General features: G+C 32.6%; 1 protein-coding gene across 5 annotated transcripts in view; it reads right to left on the bottom strand.

Moving 5' to 3' along the window:
• CCSER1 (coiled-coil serine rich protein 1) overlaps positions 1-20,879 on the bottom strand; it is a 1,336,256-nt gene that overhangs the window by 557,396 nt on the left and 757,981 nt on the right. For 3 of the 5 annotated variants that reach the window (XM_081594745.1, XM_081594754.1, XM_081594785.1), the window contains exon 9: positions 17,199-17,276. In XM_081594745.1, coding sequence (XP_081450871.1) covers positions 17,199-17,276 — 78 coding nt within the window. Of the gene's footprint in view, positions 1-1,004; positions 1,725-17,198; positions 17,277-20,879 lie in introns of those variants that run through there. The other 2 variants (XM_081594765.1, XM_081594775.1) reach the window with 1 other exon arrangement.

Raw genomic sequence — 20,879 nt, 5'->3', positions numbered from 1 at the left:
AATGATCAAGCTACATAACAAACATTGCTGGAAAGTCTGAATATATTTCACCATGAAAGTAAAATGATTAACTGATAAACATGTTCACTGATGTATATTCAGCCCAATTCCATTAGAAAAAAAAATAAAGGAAAAAAAAAAGGTTTCCAAGGAAGCAGCCTGAAATGTCGTACTGGTTAAAGAGCAATCATGAAATAGTAGCTTTTCATGTAGGTGGTTTTTTTGTCTATATTGACAGTTTCTGCTACATTGCTTTTGAGGGAAGAAGTGCCTTTCTTTATTGACTTAATCTACTTGCTAACACATTTATTTTTTCTTTTGTATCCTAGTCAAAACATCATTAATTGAATTTTTTTTCTTCTTCAAAATGATATTGACCATACAAGCTGATAAAAATCTTTACCAGAGGAGTGCTTTATTGTAGGTAATGGAATTGCTTACATTATCTACACTTAAGGGTTTCAAATGTAAAGTAAGACAATAAGTAGCAACAGATAAGGACAGAAGAATAAACTCTAGAAAACTGTTAGAGGAACAAAATCATTTTCGTATCCTGAATCATAAAAAGATGTATTTTATGTTTTTAAAAGAGCAAAGTCAACAAGGACACACACAATGTTTTCAAGTGAATAAATATATTTATAGTTTTATTTTAATACCATGATTTACAACCAACTTTTGATCATGCATATGTTACAAATGAGTCAAATAAGAAATTTCATAGCATAGTTCTAAATGTTACCACCATTAACTATGATTATTTCACTTCCTGTTTAAAAAAAATATAGAATTCAGTAAAATCTGCTTTCCTCTCCTTAGCCCTATGGCTCTTCTGTTGCCCTGCAGTACGAGATGGAGACATTTCTAGGTTCTGTCACTTATCCTTGCAATAAACTACAACTTGCAAGAGTGCCTTGTTGCTACCCAGACATTTGATAATTAAAGTGAGGTATTATAGAAAGGTAATAAACAAGGACACACAGGAATCAGGCAGTGATGCCAAGTCCAGGAGACAGGTTTTTTTATTTTTTTTAATGAGACATTCAACAGACTTCTCCTCAATATGAGGTCAATAGCCAATAAACTTTCTTCACTTGTTTAGAGATATAAAGTTTTTACTACCTACAGAGAGAATAAGACTCTTCACGATTTACTTCATTTGAAGACATATATTTTCATCTTCTGATCTCAATGCAAGCAAAAAATAGAGGCAATTTAGTTCTTCAGTAAGAACTGTTATGCAATGATGGGCCAAATTAGAATCACTGCTTTCAAATTTATCTAATATACATAGAATATATGGTGAAATTAAACAAAGACTATAACCAGAGACACAAATGACATGGATGAGAAGGTTAAACAAAAAAATATGTACTGCCAAGTGGAATATTATATATAGAACAGCTGCATATAGAGATAATTTAAAATTAAAAGTCTATTTTTGTTTTAAAAATACAGCAAGGTAGGAATGTTAGTTTAAACTACATCCACTAATATTTTATGCAAATGTGTACAAATGCAAAAAGTGTGAAATATTTGGAATGGAAACATTTCTGTATTATATACTCTGAGAAATAGCTAATGCAAGAAATAATGGAAAATTGATTTGATATTTAGCATGTCAGATTTGTGATACATTTATTATCAAATAATGATGTAAGCTAAGTTGAAATATTATGTATTGGTTTAAATAAACCTTCAGTGCATGTAGGATTCCACAGGGCCTTGAAAAGAAGAAAACAAAAATAAATAAATGAATGACATCAAATTAATAAAATGAAATAAACACATACTTTAACATGAAGATTTAAAATGTTTAAAAACAAATTAAAAAAAAAAAACAACAGACAGACCAACATAAATCTATTCTACCTATGATTTTCTAAGTGAAAACTGTAATTAAAACTCATTAAATATATTTATATTAGTAATGTTTCCAAGCTCCCAACTTCCAATTAAATACTTTACAACTGAACACAAGGTGAAAGAGTGAAGACCGGTTAGCAAAATTTTATTCCCTTGGTTTTATAAATGGAGTGAAAAAACAGTTTTATTCAACTCTTCATATAGTCTTCATTTCCAGAAAATTAAATAATTAATAGGTACATCTATATGGCTCTCCTGATATTTTTATAGATCATCCTGAATACAAAGCTCCAAAAGAATTTTCAACCTACCACAATTATTATTAATTTATTCTTTATTGAAATTTTAAGTGACAGGAAATTAAAACATTTCAAAATATTTCACCTTTAAAAAAAGGAACTCCATTGTTCAGGCAATGTGTATAAAAAGAAATAGAGGGTCTAAGAAGTTTAGAATATGGCAGCTGCTCCTAAGGAATGCAGAATTCAGTTGGAGAGATAGAAATGATACAGAAAAGATTAGCCATACTACAAGATAATAAGTTCCATGTCAATACACAGGAGATACATACATAAATATATAGAGCATATAACAATATCTAGTACTGCCAGCTACAGGATAGGTTGTCAGGACTAGTAACTGCGGAAATTATTCTACGGAAAGAGAGATCACTCCAGATCAAGGGTAGGGGATTGGAGTTGGGTTTAAAAAGAGACACATTATAGAGGAGGGCCATTCTAAACAAAACAGTTAAAACCAAAACAAACCAAAAACACTAAACAAGGGAGACAAGAAGTAGCAACTTGTGTTGGAGCAGCTTAAGTGGAATAAAAGGTTTATGTTTGGGAACAATTAGAGCTAAAATTGCTTAAATAGGAAAGAGTGTAATTTTAGCAGCTAGAATGCTGGTTTGAGCAATGTGGATTTTATCTTTTAAGCCTTAGTTAGCCATTAAGAGTTTTAAAGTAGAAATACAACATACTGCAAGCTGCATGTTTGTGATTATTTCTTTTAGATTTATCTGTGATGTATATATAGATTAGAATAAGTAGAGACTTGAGTAGGAAGTCAAGACCAAAACCAATGGAAATCCATCCTAAAGCAGCAATCAGTACTGGAAGGTGACTGTTCTTTATAATCCAATTTGTCCTGTCAAGATGCTCCAGTTTTGTGAACAGTTGATCCATCACTCAGGTTACAGCTCAGAGGCAACATTCTCAGGTCTTCCTGATGAGTCTTCCCTCACAGTGAAGGCACAAGTGCTCCTACTTCACTGGACTCATCACTTAATCTCATCTTTCTGCTTATTTACATCATGGTCCTTTATTACCATGTGAAACGCTGTCTCTTCATTTCTAGTTGATTTCCTGTCCTCATCCACAAGATGACAAAGTTTATGAAGAAAGAAAACTTGTGCATTTCTTCTTCACTGTTACTGAGAGAGTCAATTCCTAGGCAGATTGATAAGAAGTTCAGGGTCCCCAAGGAGAAGAAAGCGGTCTGGGGCCCTTGAAGTGGAGATAGGGGTCTGGAATTCTCAAGGAGGAGGAAAGAACAAACTTTTTTTGTCTACATTCCTTAGTCTTAGTCAATTACACAACTCAGTTTAAACTCTGTACTAGGGATTATACAACAATGTATAGTGCTTGCGGACAGTTTCTCCTTCCTGAAAACCTTCTGACTAATCCTGATATCTTAGAATGTATATTATGGGAGTGGGTCTGGTAGGATCTTTCTATTGTTAAATTCTAATCTTGTTATCCTAAAATGTAAATTGTGGGAATGGGTCTAGTAAAATTTTCACAAACTTGAGACATTCTTTTGATTCATTGTAATAACTAATTAAAAGGTATATAACTCCGTTGCTAACACTAGCAAGGGGACACTCTTTCTGCCTCCTTCTGATGTCTGTGTCAGAAGCTTTCTCTATCTCTTTTATGCTTAATAAAACTTTATTACACAAAAGCTCTGAGCAATCAAGTCTATGGCCTCGGATTGAATTCTTCTCCTCCGGAGGCCAAGGATCCCAGTGTCTTTTGTGGTTCAGCAACAACCTTTCACTCAATCTCAGTGCCGCGACACCTTTTTTACTTTTATTTTTTAAATGATTATATAAATGAAAAAGGGTATACTCTCTTGGAGGTGGACGTAAACTCAGGGCTTTGCTTGTATGTTCTATAGAGAAGCATTTATGTATTTGCAAACCAAACATGTTATTTAAAAAAAAAAATTCTCCAGAATCATTAAGGCTAACATATAAATGGATATTCAGTGTTTGGTATCTGTTTCCCAAATGGTAGTTGAATGAATAGAAAAAGAAAAAATATATTTTATAAATTTTAAAAATCTAGAATCTATATTCCAATGTATTTTATGACTCCTAACATTCATGTTTTTAATAAAGCTCTGACAGATTCACCTTTTAATATTCTAAAATGAAGGAGAACATATAATAGATTAAATATGTTCAGTGAAATAGATGTCATAAAGTATATGATCCTAGCTTTTGCTTCCATAAGAGTTTATAATCTGATATTTGTCATGTGATGAGGACAAAAAGCCTCAATAACTTTCTGTCCTCTTTAGCTAGTAGAACACGAGGTAAGGGCAGGAAATTACCGGGAATATTAAAGCTCAACTGATGAAAATAAATGGTTCCCCTTAACTTGACTGTAGAGACAACAGTAATTTGAAAATAGGGTACTTTTTTATTATTAACCACTCTGGGGATATTGAAATGGCCTTACAGCTTCATTGTTTCACTTATTAATGTAAGTCTAGAGATTATTCCCTATCAGAACATTGATGTTTCCTCTTTTTTGGCAAGGACTGGGTAGCCCTCCATTTTGTGAATGAGCCATCACTAAACACCTTCCTATTGATGGATATTTTGTGTTGTTTTCATCTTTAACTATTATAAATAATACCCATAAAGGAAAATCTTATAGAAAAGCTATTTGGCATATAGCAGAACATATGTACTATGTCAAGTGATAGAGACAGTATTGATAGATGGAGAATAAAATTATGTACATTTTTGTTAAGATTTTTCAAAATCTCTCTCGATAGGGAATTATAATATATGACAATGTTATTCTTTAAAGGGAAAATACTTGAGAAAAGTAAAATAGATGTTTAAAAGGTCACATGATTGAATACTATCTAGTCATTTAAACTATAAAGTAGAAGTTATTAATATTACAGTACAATAATATCCATGCTAAAATATGTAAACACAGGTATGTTTATGTATATATATTTACAGATATACTCTGGATTCAGTGTCTGTATGTTTAACATGATAAAACATCAAAATAGAGGGGAAAAACCTTTAAAAGAGTAGAAAATAATACATACACTCACAGCAAGCATGTTTATCTTAAGGCCCAATAGTGACTTATTACTGATATGCCCTCAAAGAAGAAAATTTAATCCTTCCAGACTAAATTAGAGTTTGTAGCAACTTTCCCACAAATTAAAAATAACTAAATAGCATTTTTGGAGCAATATAAAGTGTTTCTTATAATCTTAAAATTTGAAAAACACTATATTTCTAATTCTAGTCTTTTCTTAGACTAAAAAAGCGACTAATTCATTAATTTTTAGGTTATACTTTTCCAATGCAAGAAAATATTGAACCTATTTATATTTCTTTTTGAAAATTACACTGTATTAGACTAAAGCTTAAACAAATTTTCCTGTAATTTGATGGATTAAATCCAAATCTGTAGATCCACTTATAAGTACAAAGCTCATAAAATAATGACAAACCTGAAGTAATTCTGATATATGAAGAACTATGACTCTTTAAGTACTCTGAATTGCAAATTACATTCTTTTTAGTATAAATTTTCTCTACTGTAATTCAGCTGTATATGTTTAAAATTCTAATCATCATCTTAAAAATGTGGCACCATGCAAGAGTGTAATTTCCTGATATTCTTACTTTATAGAGCATGAGGTTAAGTTACATGTAGCTCTCTTTTAGGAAATTTTCTGTAATGCATTATTCTGAAAATTCTAATTCCTTTGCCTATTTGGTATGAGCCAAACATTTATGGAAGTTATTTTTTCTTTAGTTCTCTGTAGTTATTCATAAATTATTAAAACACTTTACATCCTTATTTTGAAACAATAATACATGACTTAGTGACTGAACAACAAAAAATCCAATATTTTAATGCTTTTTCCTCAAAATTATTACTGCTTCTTTTATTGGCAGAAGATATAAGCTAGTGAAAGTGAACAGAACTTATCCTGAAATACGTCTCTTTAGTATAAAAACTGCACTGAATTAAGAAAATGCGATTTTTAAGAAACTACAGACACAGAAGAAGCTTTGAAAACTGAGTAAAGTTAGCCTTTCATAAGAAACATTTACATCATAAGGGATTCTCCATTTTTAAGACTTGTCTCACTCTCTATACCAGAAAGAAGATGTTGACTAAATCTCTAGAAACTCTTGTCAATGGAGAGGGCACTGACTTGAATCTTTATAACAACCGTAACCTTGTTGACTGTGTTGTTCCTGGTAACCTCCCTTAACTTGCCTCCCCACTGCTCCACATTTCTTTCATCTTTAGCTGGCAGCCGTATTTATAGTGTTGACTTGGCTATTTTAGGGAGTTAACTCAGTTTCTTTGTATATCTTACATGTAAACAGAAAATATACACGTTATTAAATTTTTGCTTTTCTCCTGTTAATGTCTTTTATAATGGGAAGACTCAGTCGAGAACCTAGACAGATAGAGGGAAAATTATTTTTCTACCCCTACAGCTTTCAGATCCACCATATGCTGCTGAAGCACCATAGTTGCTCTGGAGTCTGCACAAGCGAATCTGGAAAACTGACAGAAGCTAGCCAAGGGTAATATTTCTTACCAAAGGTAGGTCTCCTGGATCTGTCTCCCTATAGACAGATAGAGATGCCTTTTGGGATGCCTCTAGCATCCAAGATCAAGCCATAAAAAGCCTTATTGATTTGAGATGCTATTGAGATTAATATAAGATCCTACTTGTCAACAACCAGATGATGAATCCTGTGAACTGGAAAAATTTCTATATTTTAAGAAAAATAGAGAGCTCTCATTCTAACAAGTTTCTTTTTGGTACCTATGGAAAGACCAAATTGAAAAGAGGACACTAAGAATTAAAATAGCCTGCCTTACAGATTCCTCTAACAAGATAAAATCACAAAGCCTCCTTTATCATGCCTTTCAGCAGATTCTATCAGATTTAGAGAACAGTTACAAAGATTAGTGGACATCATAGAAACCCTGATTGGTAGCTAAAGGGTATTCTTCCCACCCATGATTGCACTGTATTTATCAGATAAGCCAGAAGGCCTCTTGGGAAAATCCCCTCAGGGAAGAAACAGATGACCAGATTTTCTCCCAGGCCCTCTTTCAAATGATCAAGAAACATCAGCTAGAGGCTAATGTTCAGGTACTGACTGAAACAAAAGTAGAGGCTTTCTCCTCAAAAGGTTAATTGGTCTAAGGTTGAATTGTACACTCAGGAAAAAAAAAATATAACATTGTAAGGCCTTTGCTGAATGCTCTATACACATTTTTTTCAGAAAGGCATACTGCACTAAACCCTAAAGCTCCAGGATTTTTCCATTTTAGTTGGAAATCCTCTACCTGATATAAAGTAAACTGAAAATAATCTATTTGGATGGGAAGCTCAGTCCCTTGATATATAATTTAGGCTACAACTAAATTCTTTGAGGAATTAGAAACAACTTTGCCTTTCAAATCTTTGCAAAACCAGAGCTGCAGCTCTAGAAACAATTCAAAGTCCACCTTTTCTTTTTTTTAACCCCCTCCCCCTTAAAGTCCTCTATTCATCTCAAAATGCTTTCAAAAGGTTGGTGCTGTGTGCTTAGTCACGTCTGACTCTTTGCAACCCCATGGACTGTAACCCACCAGGCTCCTCTGTCCATGGGGATTCTTCAGGCAAGAATACTGGAGTAAGTTGCCATGCCCTCCTCTAGGGGATCTTCCCAACCCAGGGATTGAACCCAGGTCTCCCTCCTTGCAGGTGGATCCTTTACCATCTGAGCCACCAGGGAAGCCCAACACTTTAGAAAAATAAGGAAAGTTTAAATAGTAATTATTTCAGGCCTCAGATAACAGGCAAATATATCCCATTTTGGAGAAAATTTGGATATTTTCTCTGTGTCTTTGAAATGTAAATTTTCTACCAAATCTTAAAATTTTTCTATTCCATCTTCTCTAGAACCTAAGAACTACTCTTTGAAATGCAAACTTTAGGGATATGTTTCTTAGAAATAGAAAAAAGGAGTTATTTTAAAAACAGGCAAATGAAAAATTCCAAGTCTCTTTTACACATACTGGGGGGGGGGGAACAAGAACAACAAAGACAATAACAAAAACAAAGTTGCAAACATCTTAATGAACAAACTTCTAGAAACACAATTTGGATCCATCTGATCTCAAAAACTAGTCAAGTATTGTAATACACCTGACTCATAGCTAAATTTTATAAATGAAAGCTATAAGATCTATATTTGTATCTGTATGTTTATAGATGTCTATACATGCATGTTGTAGATGTGTGATATTTTTCTACCTCCAGATGTCACTGCCAGAATTATTTTGTAAAAGACCTCTACACAACTGACTTCAAATAAGTGCTTTATAAATTAAGTATTCCTGAAACTTTCAGAAATATAGTAATCCAATTAAAAAAAATCACAGAATATTGAATAATCGCCAGCAAATAAAAGCTATCTGAAATTTATTGGTTTAATTAAAAGACATAACTTCAGTGTTATTAACATTAAATATAATGCAGACATGTAACACTCATTCTATCTAGGTTTACTAGTCTAAGAAGTTCTACTATCTCTGTTAGAAAATTTATAGGCAAGACAAACAGCTTAGGATGATGGCTGACTTTGTCTAATGCCACACAAAGTTTTCAAAAGTAATTGAAACATAACTGTTGAGAACAAGTGATTAAAGTAGGATAAGAGTTTTTAGTTGAGCTTTTCAGCAATAATTATACATTACTGTATGTCTACTTAAGTAGTTTCACAAATCCTTTTGGTAATTTCAGTCCTTAGAGTTTTGCTGAGTAAAGTGATAGAATCGTATTGAATACGTAAATTTTTTCCAAATAAGACAAAATATTAAACAATTATTACTCAACACAGGCTTATCTACTTTTGACTTCCCATGATAGAGGAATTGATTATATTTGGGTTTGTAAGTAAACATTTCTTGTGTCACTTTGAAAGACTTTACTATAAAAAAGATGACAAACTTCTAGAAATTATAAAATTTATTAATAATTAATTTGCGAAGGTAAAGAATGCTGTAGTAATATACACAAATCTGCCTACCAATGCAGGAAATGCACATTTGATCCCTGGGCTGGAAAGATCCCAGGGAGAGAAATGGCAACCCACTCCAGTGTTCTTGCCTGAGAACAGTAGAGGAGTCTGGTGGGCTACAGTCCACAGGTTGCAAAGAGTCAGACACCACTGAGTGACTAACACTTTATTTATCCGTATAAATATTTTTATACTTATATTGCAAGGATATGTGTGTATATATATATAAAGAATAAATTTCATTTTACAGATTTTCTTTCTTGTAGACCACATTAAAGGAAATCATTACTTTCTCTAGAAATCAGTAAATATAAACACTCAAAGATTTACATTGAACAAGTACTTGAGTAAACTCTTAGAACTTAATATAAATTATGATTAGCAACAATTCCATAATCATGATAAATAGACACTGAGAGATGTCTTTAGTATATACATTTTGTTTTCTTCCTTCAGAAGGGACTCTCTTTTACGCAATGACATTTAGCATATTGGAAAATACCAAAATGGCTTCTAGAATTTTCTAAGGAACTATCTGAAATTTTGAAATCAGATTTCCTATAGAGATGGCAATCTCAGATGGAAGTAGAAGTGGGTTGGGAAAAATTTTCTTTTCAACAAATATCTACATTTCTTTTCTCATATCAGTACTATTACAGAATCAACATAATTTTAAGCAAGTATGATCCTCACTATTATGAGTTGAAGGACAGCAAAATATACTACACCAAAACATGCTTCTTTGACAAATGGTTTATCTTGAGGTTGTTACTTTTAAGAAACAGCGGGAGAAGCTCTAAAAAACTAAAAAGTTCCTTTTGTAAGAAGAATTCACATTTTTAAGATGAACCTCTGTTTTTAAGGGTATCTCCCTCACTGTACCAGAAAGAGGAAGATGACCAAATCTCTAGAAAATTTTATTTATGAAGAAGGCACCAACTTAAATCTGCATAACAATCATATCCTTTGTTTACTGTATTTTTTTCTGGAAACCTCCCATAACTACTGTCCCTACTCCCATCCTCTTGTCTTCAGCTAGAAATGGTATTTAAGGTGGTGGTTTAGGCCATTTCAAGGAATTACTGCTTTCCTGGGTATCTCCCATTTATACAGGCAGTATGCTGCTGCTGCTAAGTTGCTTCAGTGGTGTCCGACTCTGTGCAACCCCATAGACGGCAGCCCACCAGGCTCCCCCGTCCCTGGGATTCTCCAGGCAAGAACACTGGAGTGGGTTGCCATTTCCTTCTCCAGTGCATGAAAGTTCAAAGTGAAAGTGAAGTCGCTCAGTCGTGTCCGACTCTTAGCGACCCCATGGACTGCAGCCTACCAGGCTCCTCTGTCCATGGGATTTTCCAGGCAAGAGTACTGGAGTGGGGTGCCATTGCCTTCTCTGTACAGGCAGTATACATGTTGCTAAACTTGTTTGTTTTCTACAGTTATTCTGTCTCCTATTATTGCAGAGTGGGGTCCTCAGCCAAGAAGGGTAGAGGGAAAGTAATTTTTCCTCCCCCACATAATTTGAGCTATATAAAATATTTGTGGGTGTGCTCCTTTGCTTTGTTTTAATTAATATTTCTACAATTATACAAGTTTTCTTGGTTAAAACTTAGCCTTGCTATTTCCCCCATCAGTATTTCAACCACAGATTCACTTAACAAAAGAATTATCAGTTAACTAACACCGATTCTATGCAGCAAGAATTAAAGACCTGGAGACATTCCAGGAATGATCTAGTTCCTAGATAAAGATTCAGGATTTTAAAAGGAACCATTCAATGCAGCATGTTAAGGACAACTGCATGTTGTCATCCATGTTTTAAAAGGTGATTTTCACCTCACCTGGTGGTCTATGCTGATTTGCATTTAATATTAATATGTCTTCTAAAAGGCACAAAGTAGTCACTGAAAAATATCAGTTCAATATAACAAATATAGAGTAAAAATATAAGGTAGCAATATGTACTTTTGTATGATTCTTGTGAATAAAGTAAAATAATGCATAGTGATTTGTTACAGATTTTTTAGGATTATAAATATAACATTAGAGTCTTTTAGTTAATATATTCATTTTTCACGAAGTAATTACTGAGTGCTTTCTCTATTCACTTTTAGTAGCATATCTCTAATAAATGGGATGTGTAGATATACAGTGAAATCTAATTATACATTTAAAGTTTATAGAGTTAGCACTGCCTGGGCTGAAGAATAGTGGTACACAGAGAGAGAAGAGGGTGGAGACAAAGCAAGCAAGAAAAAAAAAAGAAGCAAAGCAAATGTAATTTACTTATTGAACTTGATTTTCCCCAGCTTTCTTCTCAGCGCCTATGGAAGTGAATATTATCTTAAGAGGCTGAGCAGGCTGTTCCCTCGGGTGGTCTAGGTTCCCCTAGCATGAGTCGCTTGGTACACTGGGTCTGATTCTGGGGTTTAATGCCTATTTTTATAATAGAGGGCCCCTAAATGAAGCCAATTATTCTTTTCCATGGAGCCAAGATACATCAATTTGTTCTGACTGAGGGTCTTCAACAGGTTTCAAGAAGCACATCACAAAAGGATTTCTGGCTAATGGTGATTTTCACTTCACCTCCTTCAAGTCTCACAAGGCCCATGTCACCCTCAGATCTGTCCAGATCACTCTATATAAAATTTCTGATCCTAACCCTGCCCACAACCCTACACTCACAATTATCTTTTCCTTGTGTTTTTTTCTCTTTTACATTCCACTTAGGAGCTTCTAACATACCTTACACTTTGCTTATTTATTATATTTAATTTTTTTTGTTTTAAATATAATAATGAAACACAAACTCCCCGAGGGATTATTTGTTTGGTTAAAGGATGTATACCAAGTACACAGAACAAGGCCTGGCTTCCAGGAAGCACTTATCAATATTTGTTGAATGAATACATGTATGGATTTTCAAAAGTGATGCCCTTAGAATGTTACCATTCTAAGCTGTGATTCCTCCATTAATTAGCAAACAACTGTGACAGATGTTGTTTTCGGTGTTTTCATCAATGTTCTTGTCTGAAAGTTGCCTTTAATGTAATACAAAAATTGGAGTTCAAAAGAAATACGCAAACGAGACCCAGAAGGAACATCAAACGGTAAACTGCTTGTGATTATGAATGGCTTTGTTTTTTGCGTCTTGCTTTCTTTGGCTTTCTGTTATGCACATGTTAACTTTTAAGTATTAAATGCTATTTTAAAAACCTTAAAAAAAAAAAAGAAAGCCTGGAATATATCATTCAGTTTTTTTTTTTTATCATTCAGTTTCAAATCTGTTTTTTTTTTGTTTGTTTTTTGGTTTTAGTTTCTAAAAATCAGCATAAATACCTGAGCTAAGTAAATATTAAAGAATGAAGCACATTAGGGGAAGGCACTCCTGTACTAAATACTGGATCACATTGAGGCATGATCAGGATAAGTACTGAATTTAAGAAAGATGATAGCAATGGATGGATCTAAAACAGATTTAAGAAACTACAGCTTATTAGCAGTTAGATGAGACAGCCTAATCAATAGTTAATCAATTCTTAGAATTGGACTTAACCCATGAAAGTGTTAGTCACTCAGTCGTCTCCCACTCTTTGTGATTCCACAGACAGTAGCCTGCCAGTCTCCTCCATCCACAGGATCTTTCCAGGCAAGAATACTGGAGTGGGTTGCCATTTCCTTCTCCAGGGGATCTTCCTGACCCAGGGATTTAACTCTGGTCTCCTGCATTGCAGGCAGAAGACGGTACCTTCTGAGCTAAGATGGTACCTTCTGAGCTAAGACGGTACCTTCTGAGCTACCTGAGAAGCCCGGGCTTAAAACATAAGTTGATATAATGTATTAGCATAACACAAAATACTCTCCTGCTCTAATAGCTAATAAAACAATTACTGTAAAAACTAATTACTCTTATTCCTTACTTGATGAACTATTTCCATATTTGTTAGAATTCCCTGAACACCACTAACTGTGCCAGGAGGGCCTCCAAAATTAAACATGAGAAAAATAGCATAGATTGCAAATACACAGGTAATTGCATTGAGTTTTTCAAAATCTGTATTCATAATGCAACTAGTTAAGTAGAAAGCTGAGTTTATAAAGCAAGTCCCACCCTTGGAAACGTATTAAAATATTTGCAGAACACACAGAGGTGTGAGTATACATTTCCATACTGATTTATGCTTCACTCATGCATGACTGAGACATAATATGTGTGAAACCACAATTCAGCTGATTTTAAAATAGCCACATACAAACTATTAATAATATTTAGAATAACAGTGATGGATAATAATATCTGATGAAAGACCTGGTACCTTTAAAACTCTTAAAGTATGAACAAAACATTCCTAGTTCAACTAAACAATTATTTTAAATAAAGTGTAAAATATATGTTAATGAGTGAAGATCTTAATACTTCAGTGTTTCTCCCTAAGGAGCAATCTCAAGACACTGTGACTGTTCTGAGTCAAGTTTAGGGAGTAACTGAAAGGAAAATTTACACCTAAAGTTAATCAGTCACTTTGAAAATGACAATCTTCTGTAGAACAACAAAAGGAAGTTAAAAAATTGTCCATGATGGTGTCAAATTAATTATAGGATCTGAATCTTCTCACTGTCAGAAAATAAAATTGCACTGTAGCATTTGGTCATTCATTCTCAACTGCTTTAACCAAAATGTTATTTGCAGTAGTTCAAACTATAAAATTTTTATAGGCAGCATATGTGTTTTGTTGAAGTATCTATTTATACAGCTGATGTAATCAGAAGAATCTTGCCTACCTCTTAACATAATCTTGTAATTGACAACATTGCTACCTGACTACATCTATTCATCTTCCATCCTGTTTTAATAACACAACTGACACCTAAGAAATTATTCTTTGATCTTTCAATAAACTAAGCCTGTGCAAACACAGGAGGGTGAAAGAGGTTAAATTGGTATTGATTATTTAAGACACATTCATCATTTAACAATCTCCCTCATCATAAGAACTATTGTGTTTATAGGCCTTTGCTGAAACACTCTGAAACTGTTTTTAAATAATTATTGCCACTTGCATTAGAAATCAGAGCATGTTGTACTTTAACATTAGTTTTAAGACTCTTGATAAATCTTTGGCAGGCTAGAAGTTGTTTATTGTACAAACCTTTGAACTTAATCACTGTAGTGAATTTTTGGAAATTTCTTTTAATAGCTTTCATTATAATTAATATCTTCTGGGGATTCTATTTCCAATTTTAAGCAAAATGTGTAGTACCAACTATCTTCACAAGGAAATTATATTAATAGATACTGTAGTCTCTTATATTCTGATATTCATATCACTGAAACATGATCCATAAAGATCAGTAAAGAACAATTTGCAGCTAATATTGACAGCTTTAAAAAGAAAGACGTGAAAACATCATCCATAATATGCGAGATTTCTGCAAGATTTTTTTTCTCACAAATACTATTGCAAATTTCAAATAGCATGCATGTAGGTATATATATACGCTTGTGATAAATTAAAGATCAAATTACATTTCCTGAGAAAATGTGAGCAAAATATCACAGATAACAAATTATTCTTATTGCATACAAGAATATAAAAATTATAAACAGGTATTGAAAATTATAGAAAATATATTTCAGTCATGAAAAAGTTACACTATTAACGAATAATATTCCAAATAGTTACAAGACTCAGCAGATTTAAAATGCTTTACTTGTTTTATTTAAAATATTTCCCTTCCCAGGTTTTATTTTTTTTTTAATGCCAATTGCCTTAAAATCTATTATGACAGTTACATCTAGTTACTGGTAGAAGGTTCTGCATGCATATCTTTGGTAATTTGTTGATTCTGATGCTTATGTCCTAAAATATATCACCAAGAAGTACGAAATATGAAATCTTTAGAATATTATTCTATGTTAATGACTACCCAAATCGTATCAGAAACTTGTACAAGGGGATCGTTTAAGGACTCACTACTAAGAAATTATTCTTTAATATTACTTTTATCTAGTAAGATACATTAAGCTCTCATTGTCAGATATGAGAAGAAGCTAGGTATGGTGAAGAATTAACTATGATCATGGCTTTAATTTTTATTTACATGTTTGGAGAATTAAATACCATTAATATAAGACATTTTGTAAAAACAAGAAAAGTATGGGGCATAGACAGGCATTCAAATGCATAAGGAATATCTAGTAGCTACAACTTAGCTATCTCCCCACATATACCATTCATGTCTTAGTGATCATTTCTCACTACTGTCACCAATAGTGCTATAGATCTAAAAGGGTTACATTCTATATTTACATTCAGTCATTTAGAAATTTAGAGTTTAGTCTGCTAAACATCAGTCTCTTGAGTAAAATGAAATATCTGAGTGCAAATGCATAAGTACTTCCTTTTTCTTTGTTACAAGAATAATCACTACTTTTTAAAAGACTAGATTTCCAAAAAGAACGTGCATTAGTGAACAAGTGACTTCACTTTTCTGGAATTCAGTCAACTTGTTTGCAAATTGAGGGCATTGAAATAGGTGAATTGTAAGTTTACTTGCAGCTCCTGTGTTGAATGAATTTATGTTGAAATAAGATTTAATATGGACTATGAATTTATGTTCTTATTGGACAACTGACTCACAGATTTAAAAACATATGGATTATTAACTGTAACATACATACTGGTTTTATATCCCAAAGACCTAAGCACACATAATATGTACTGGAAAAAATTAAACAATAACTCCTCTTAAACAGATAAATATTGAATTAATGCACTAAACCATATTTGAACTTACTAAAAACATTTACTTTTAAATATCTGAAACATTATCATTTAAATAACAAAGTTGGAATTGAAGAAGTATTATAGTCAGAATATTGATATCTAGAATATTTAGGTATTAAGAATAAACATGAAATGAGCATAAGAGAATAACTCAAAAGAAAGGGATAGCTTTTAATGTTTTTTAATTAAAAAATAATGCACATAACTATCTGAAAACCATTTTAACTGAAATTCAAAACTCTGGTTTATTTCTTAATAGAGACAGACAGCTTTATGTTACATACTTTGAAAGGCAACACAAAAGTAACATCCATATTTATGTTATAAACATAAGAACATGCAGATAGATTGACATTTTATCATTAAACCCCTTCATGAAATCTAAAATTATTTCTATTCTATTATTACTTGCCAATAGAGTGGTAAAAATAATATTAATAAATTTTTTTTAAAAGAAGAGTGTTCTCACAAACGTTAAGTTCAACATAAAGAAGATAACTCATTTACGTTTTCATTAAAAGAAAATTTAAAGTCATGAACTTAGGAAAAGTGAAAATTTCATAGCTTTGTTTAAGTAGATATTTGAATCAAAGTTTTCTAAAATCATTTAGTGTTACTGGAAGTCATCTTGTATTAAAACATGTTTTACAATCCTATTTTGACAGTTCAACAAATATTTCACATGAAGGAAAAAAATGCTAACTTTCAATTAAATTACTTTCTGCAGCCCACACCAAAGCCCAAGAGCTAAAATAGTATTGTAAATTTCTCTGCAAAGTTGTGCTCCCTTTTTTATGTGCCAGAATATAAAAAAGATGTGCTTGGCCCTTGGTGATTTAATAACTTTATTAAACTGTTGATAAATAAATCAGTACTTTCTTAAAAATAAATTGTCTTAGTATTCTAATATGTCTCTTGTACATGTCTGCAAATTCACTAATTCAGAAGACTGTATTAGAGATGTTGGTTTAAAGAAATTAATAAGACACTGGTATGCTAGTCAGTGCCTGTAATTATCTTTTTCAGTTCCAGAAGGTATTTGGGGATTATTTAAGAGCAAAAGATGAATGGTATACCACTAAATCCTATTAAATCAATGCATGGACACAGCAGCAATAGAAGTAAATAAGCTGTGGAGGTCTGAATACCAATAAAAAAGATAAAAATGGTTTTATATAGCTACTTACATCGTAGCCTAGAAGTTCAGTTTGTGTGGATTTATCTACTCTTGAAGCAAAAGCCTTCTGTAAGTGCTGAACTTTTTCCTGCAGAAAAAAAAAAAGAGCAAAACAAAAACACATTTTTTTGGTGAGTCATGTGCTTCTACACTAATATTCCACCCCCCTATTAAAATTTGATTACTGTACAATTCATGATTGTGCATATATTTTGCTGTGGTGGTGCTTTACAATTTGAACATCCAGAGGTTTAATTTTCAGGTCATAATAATGTCATTTTGGCATCTTTTCTTTTAATACAGGAACCACTAAGTGAGAATCATGGCTGAAAGCTAGAGACATGATTTGCTTAAATCCAGTATCAAATGATTATGCATAGTTTTCTATAAGCTATTGTGTTTTCTTTTAATTAAATTGAGAGGATTTTACTGATATAGTTTCAGAATGTTTACATTTAAAATTCAAAACATTTTCAGTAAATACCATCCTATTCCACTTAGTATATTTTTAATTATTTATTGCTTCTAATTCTCTCCTTCCAAAATCTACACATTTAGGAATCTGCCCTTTAGGGGAGCCTACATGAATCCAACCCTGTTATAATTAAGAGATATAACACATGAATGAAGTTTGGGATTTCATATCTCAAATGCAAATGTACTAATTGTGGTCTACTAATGTGACTGGCTTCCCCCGCCTACCAATGCAGGAGACACAAGAAACTCCGTTCAGTCCCTGGGTCAAGAAAATCCCTTGGAGGAGTAAATGTCAACTCACTTCAGTATTCTTGCCTGGAGAATCTCATGGACTGGGAGCCTGGCGGCTACAGTCTACAGCGTTGCAAAAAAAGAGCTGGACACGACTGAAGAGACTTAGCATGCATACACACACAATGTGACTAGGCCTCTGGCTGTGATCTTCTTGTTACTAATGTGTCACTTAGAGTAAAAAGTATCTTTGCACATTTATTATAATGTGTTCACTGTGTGTCTAGCACAGCTTGGAGTGCTGTACTCACATGATCACACCTCATCTTGGAATTTTTTACTACAATTACCACCCATTTCAATGAGTCTACAAAGTTTAAGTTAAGTTTAGCTTGGGTTTCCCAAAAAGTTCATGTGATTCCACTAGATTCTGCTTTTGTCATAAGTTGATTTAAAGGATAATTTTATTCTGTTTCCTTTACTTGGTCAATAAAATAGCTGTATAATATTTTAATGATAAAAACTGATATAACTCATCATTTAAATTTTTTTCCAGGAAGAGATAGTAGTCATCACAAACCTCACTAACAATACACAAAACCGTTTCCTCTCGTCCCCTTCTCCCCTCAGGTACTCCTCCTTTTCTCTTCCTTTCCCTCTCCTTAAGAAATATTCTTTCCCTTAAATTAAATTCACTTAAAAGTGAACACTCTCTCTTTCCCTTAAATCCTTCCTAAGATATTCAAGTTATCCAAGTTGGTTAACAAAATACATACATAATTTAGGTAAACATAATTTGACACTGATATGTATTTAAAAAAAAAACTTTATGGATTATTAATGGTCAAACCTTCTAACTTTCCTGTTACAAAACTTCTACAGCAGATATTCAGATAATAGTGAAATGGAGATTAGATAATCTAAGATGTAATATGTAAAGAGATGGTAAAGAGATATCCTTTTTTGAAAAGGATAAGTGAAAATCTGGCCACTTTTTCCAATATAAATTTAAAATGAGAATTAACAAGTTGTGTTTATTTAGACTCCTATTAGAATGTGGGGAGAGGGCAAAAAAGTAGCAATGTGTAAGGAACCAATAAGATTTGCTGTCACTGAATGGTTGTTTGGAAAAAAACTAGCCACTTGGAGTGGAAGTGATACGGGGTCTTTCTTAGGTAATGACATTTGTAAATATTTAGAAGTGAGCAAGACCCTGACAAAGATATATATATAAACAGCTACTAGTTCAAATTTACCTAAGGAGAGACAATGAAAGGGACCATAGAAAGAAATGAGACTGGGGTTAATCAAGTCCATGACAGAGAGGACAGAATTCTATATCAAAGGATTTTAGGTTTATCTTAATTTTTCAAATATTATTTTGAAAATGAAATGAAAGGCCAAATAATATTTTAATTAAATTACAACAGAACTTATTTAAATAATTCCTTTCACCTTATATAAAAGAATTAGAAGGTAGAAACCTGGAGAAAAGAAACATTTGAAGTACATTCAAATTTATTTTTCTGGACCATCAATTAATTTCCACATGCATGTGATTTAATGTAGCTTTCTTTCAATATTTTTCTATGTAAACAAACAATTCAATTTCTTCTTCCAAATTCTCTCAGAAGGACAAAGGAGTATTAAAACAATTCAACTTTTGGCACATACATTTTATAAGTAAATAAACCCCAGACAAAATAGGTAATTGTCTTTAAGTTTTCCTTTCCAAGGAATGAAAATACCAATATTTATTAAATTGTGTTTAATTGTATAGAATTTAATATTTATTAAATTGTGTTTATTAAACTATAAACACACCCATTTAAAACTTCTGATTCATAAAACATATGTGTGCTTATTAAATAGAATTAACAAATAACTATCACATTCTGTAGAAAAGGTAAGCAAAACAGGATGAAAAAGAGGAATTTTATTATGCATATTTTTTTATTATTTTACACTGCTGACTTATCTGACTTTTGAATATGTGGGAATTTTGAATTTTACAGAATACTACTATATGAATAAAAAATATATAATTGTTTTCCCTCCAAATTTTTGATTAATCTCATCTAACATCAAGAGTAATACAACATCTGTATATTAAAATCAGCTACCATAAATAATGTTTATAAACCAAAGAAAACATACATAGCTTACAAACTTGCCAAAAGTAGTTACTTATATTCACACTTTCCTCTACTGTAATCTTTACCACTACATTAACAGAATATAGTTACATGCCGAGCACTGGTATCAATTAATTTATATGAATCCTCTCAAGAACGTACAATGTCTGTTATTGACTCTTCTCAAAAAAACAGGAAACTGGTCTTTAGTAAGTTGAAATTGTTGCTAAAGGTCACATAGTCTATTAAGTAAAAGAGGCAAGTTGGAAAACCTTTATCTGTTTTCAAAATCTGGTGTCCTTTCTAAAAAGATATTCTGACTCTTGAAAAGCTGCAAGTGTTATTGCTGCTTACACTTCACGTATACAAGGACACATACCAAATGCATAGTCACCATACAGCTAGTATGAAAATAAAACTGCCTTTGCTGTCCATCCTGCCTAAATGCTCTAATGATTCTACTAAGTCATTCTGCTGTACTGTAAAAGCAGTTTAAGTACATTAGATGGTGACTGCAGCCATGAAATTAAAAGACGCTTACTCCTTGGAAGGAAAGTTATGACCAACCTAGATAGCATATTAAAAAGCAGAGACATTACTTTGCCAACAAAGGTCCATCTAGTTAAAGCTATGGTTTTTCCAGTAGTCACATATGGATGCGAGAGTTGGACTATAAAGAAAGCTGAGTGCCGAAGAATTGATGCTTTTGAACTGTGGTGTTGGAGAAGGCTCTTGAGAGTCCCTTGGACTGCAAGGAGATCCAACCTGTCCATCCTAAAGGAAATCAGTCCTGAATATTCATTGGAAGGACTGATGTTGAAGCTGAAACTCCAACACTTTGGCCACCT

Source organism: Giraffa tippelskirchi, chromosome 1 (assembly GCF_054371585.1).
Source record: "Giraffa tippelskirchi isolate mGirTip1 chromosome 1, T2T-mGirTip1v1.2.pri, whole genome shotgun sequence".
Classification (NCBI taxonomy): domain Eukaryota; kingdom Metazoa; phylum Chordata; class Mammalia; order Artiodactyla; family Giraffidae; genus Giraffa; species Giraffa tippelskirchi.
Note: the sequence above shows the minus strand (reverse complement) of the source record. Positions and strands in the feature narration are given on the sequence as shown.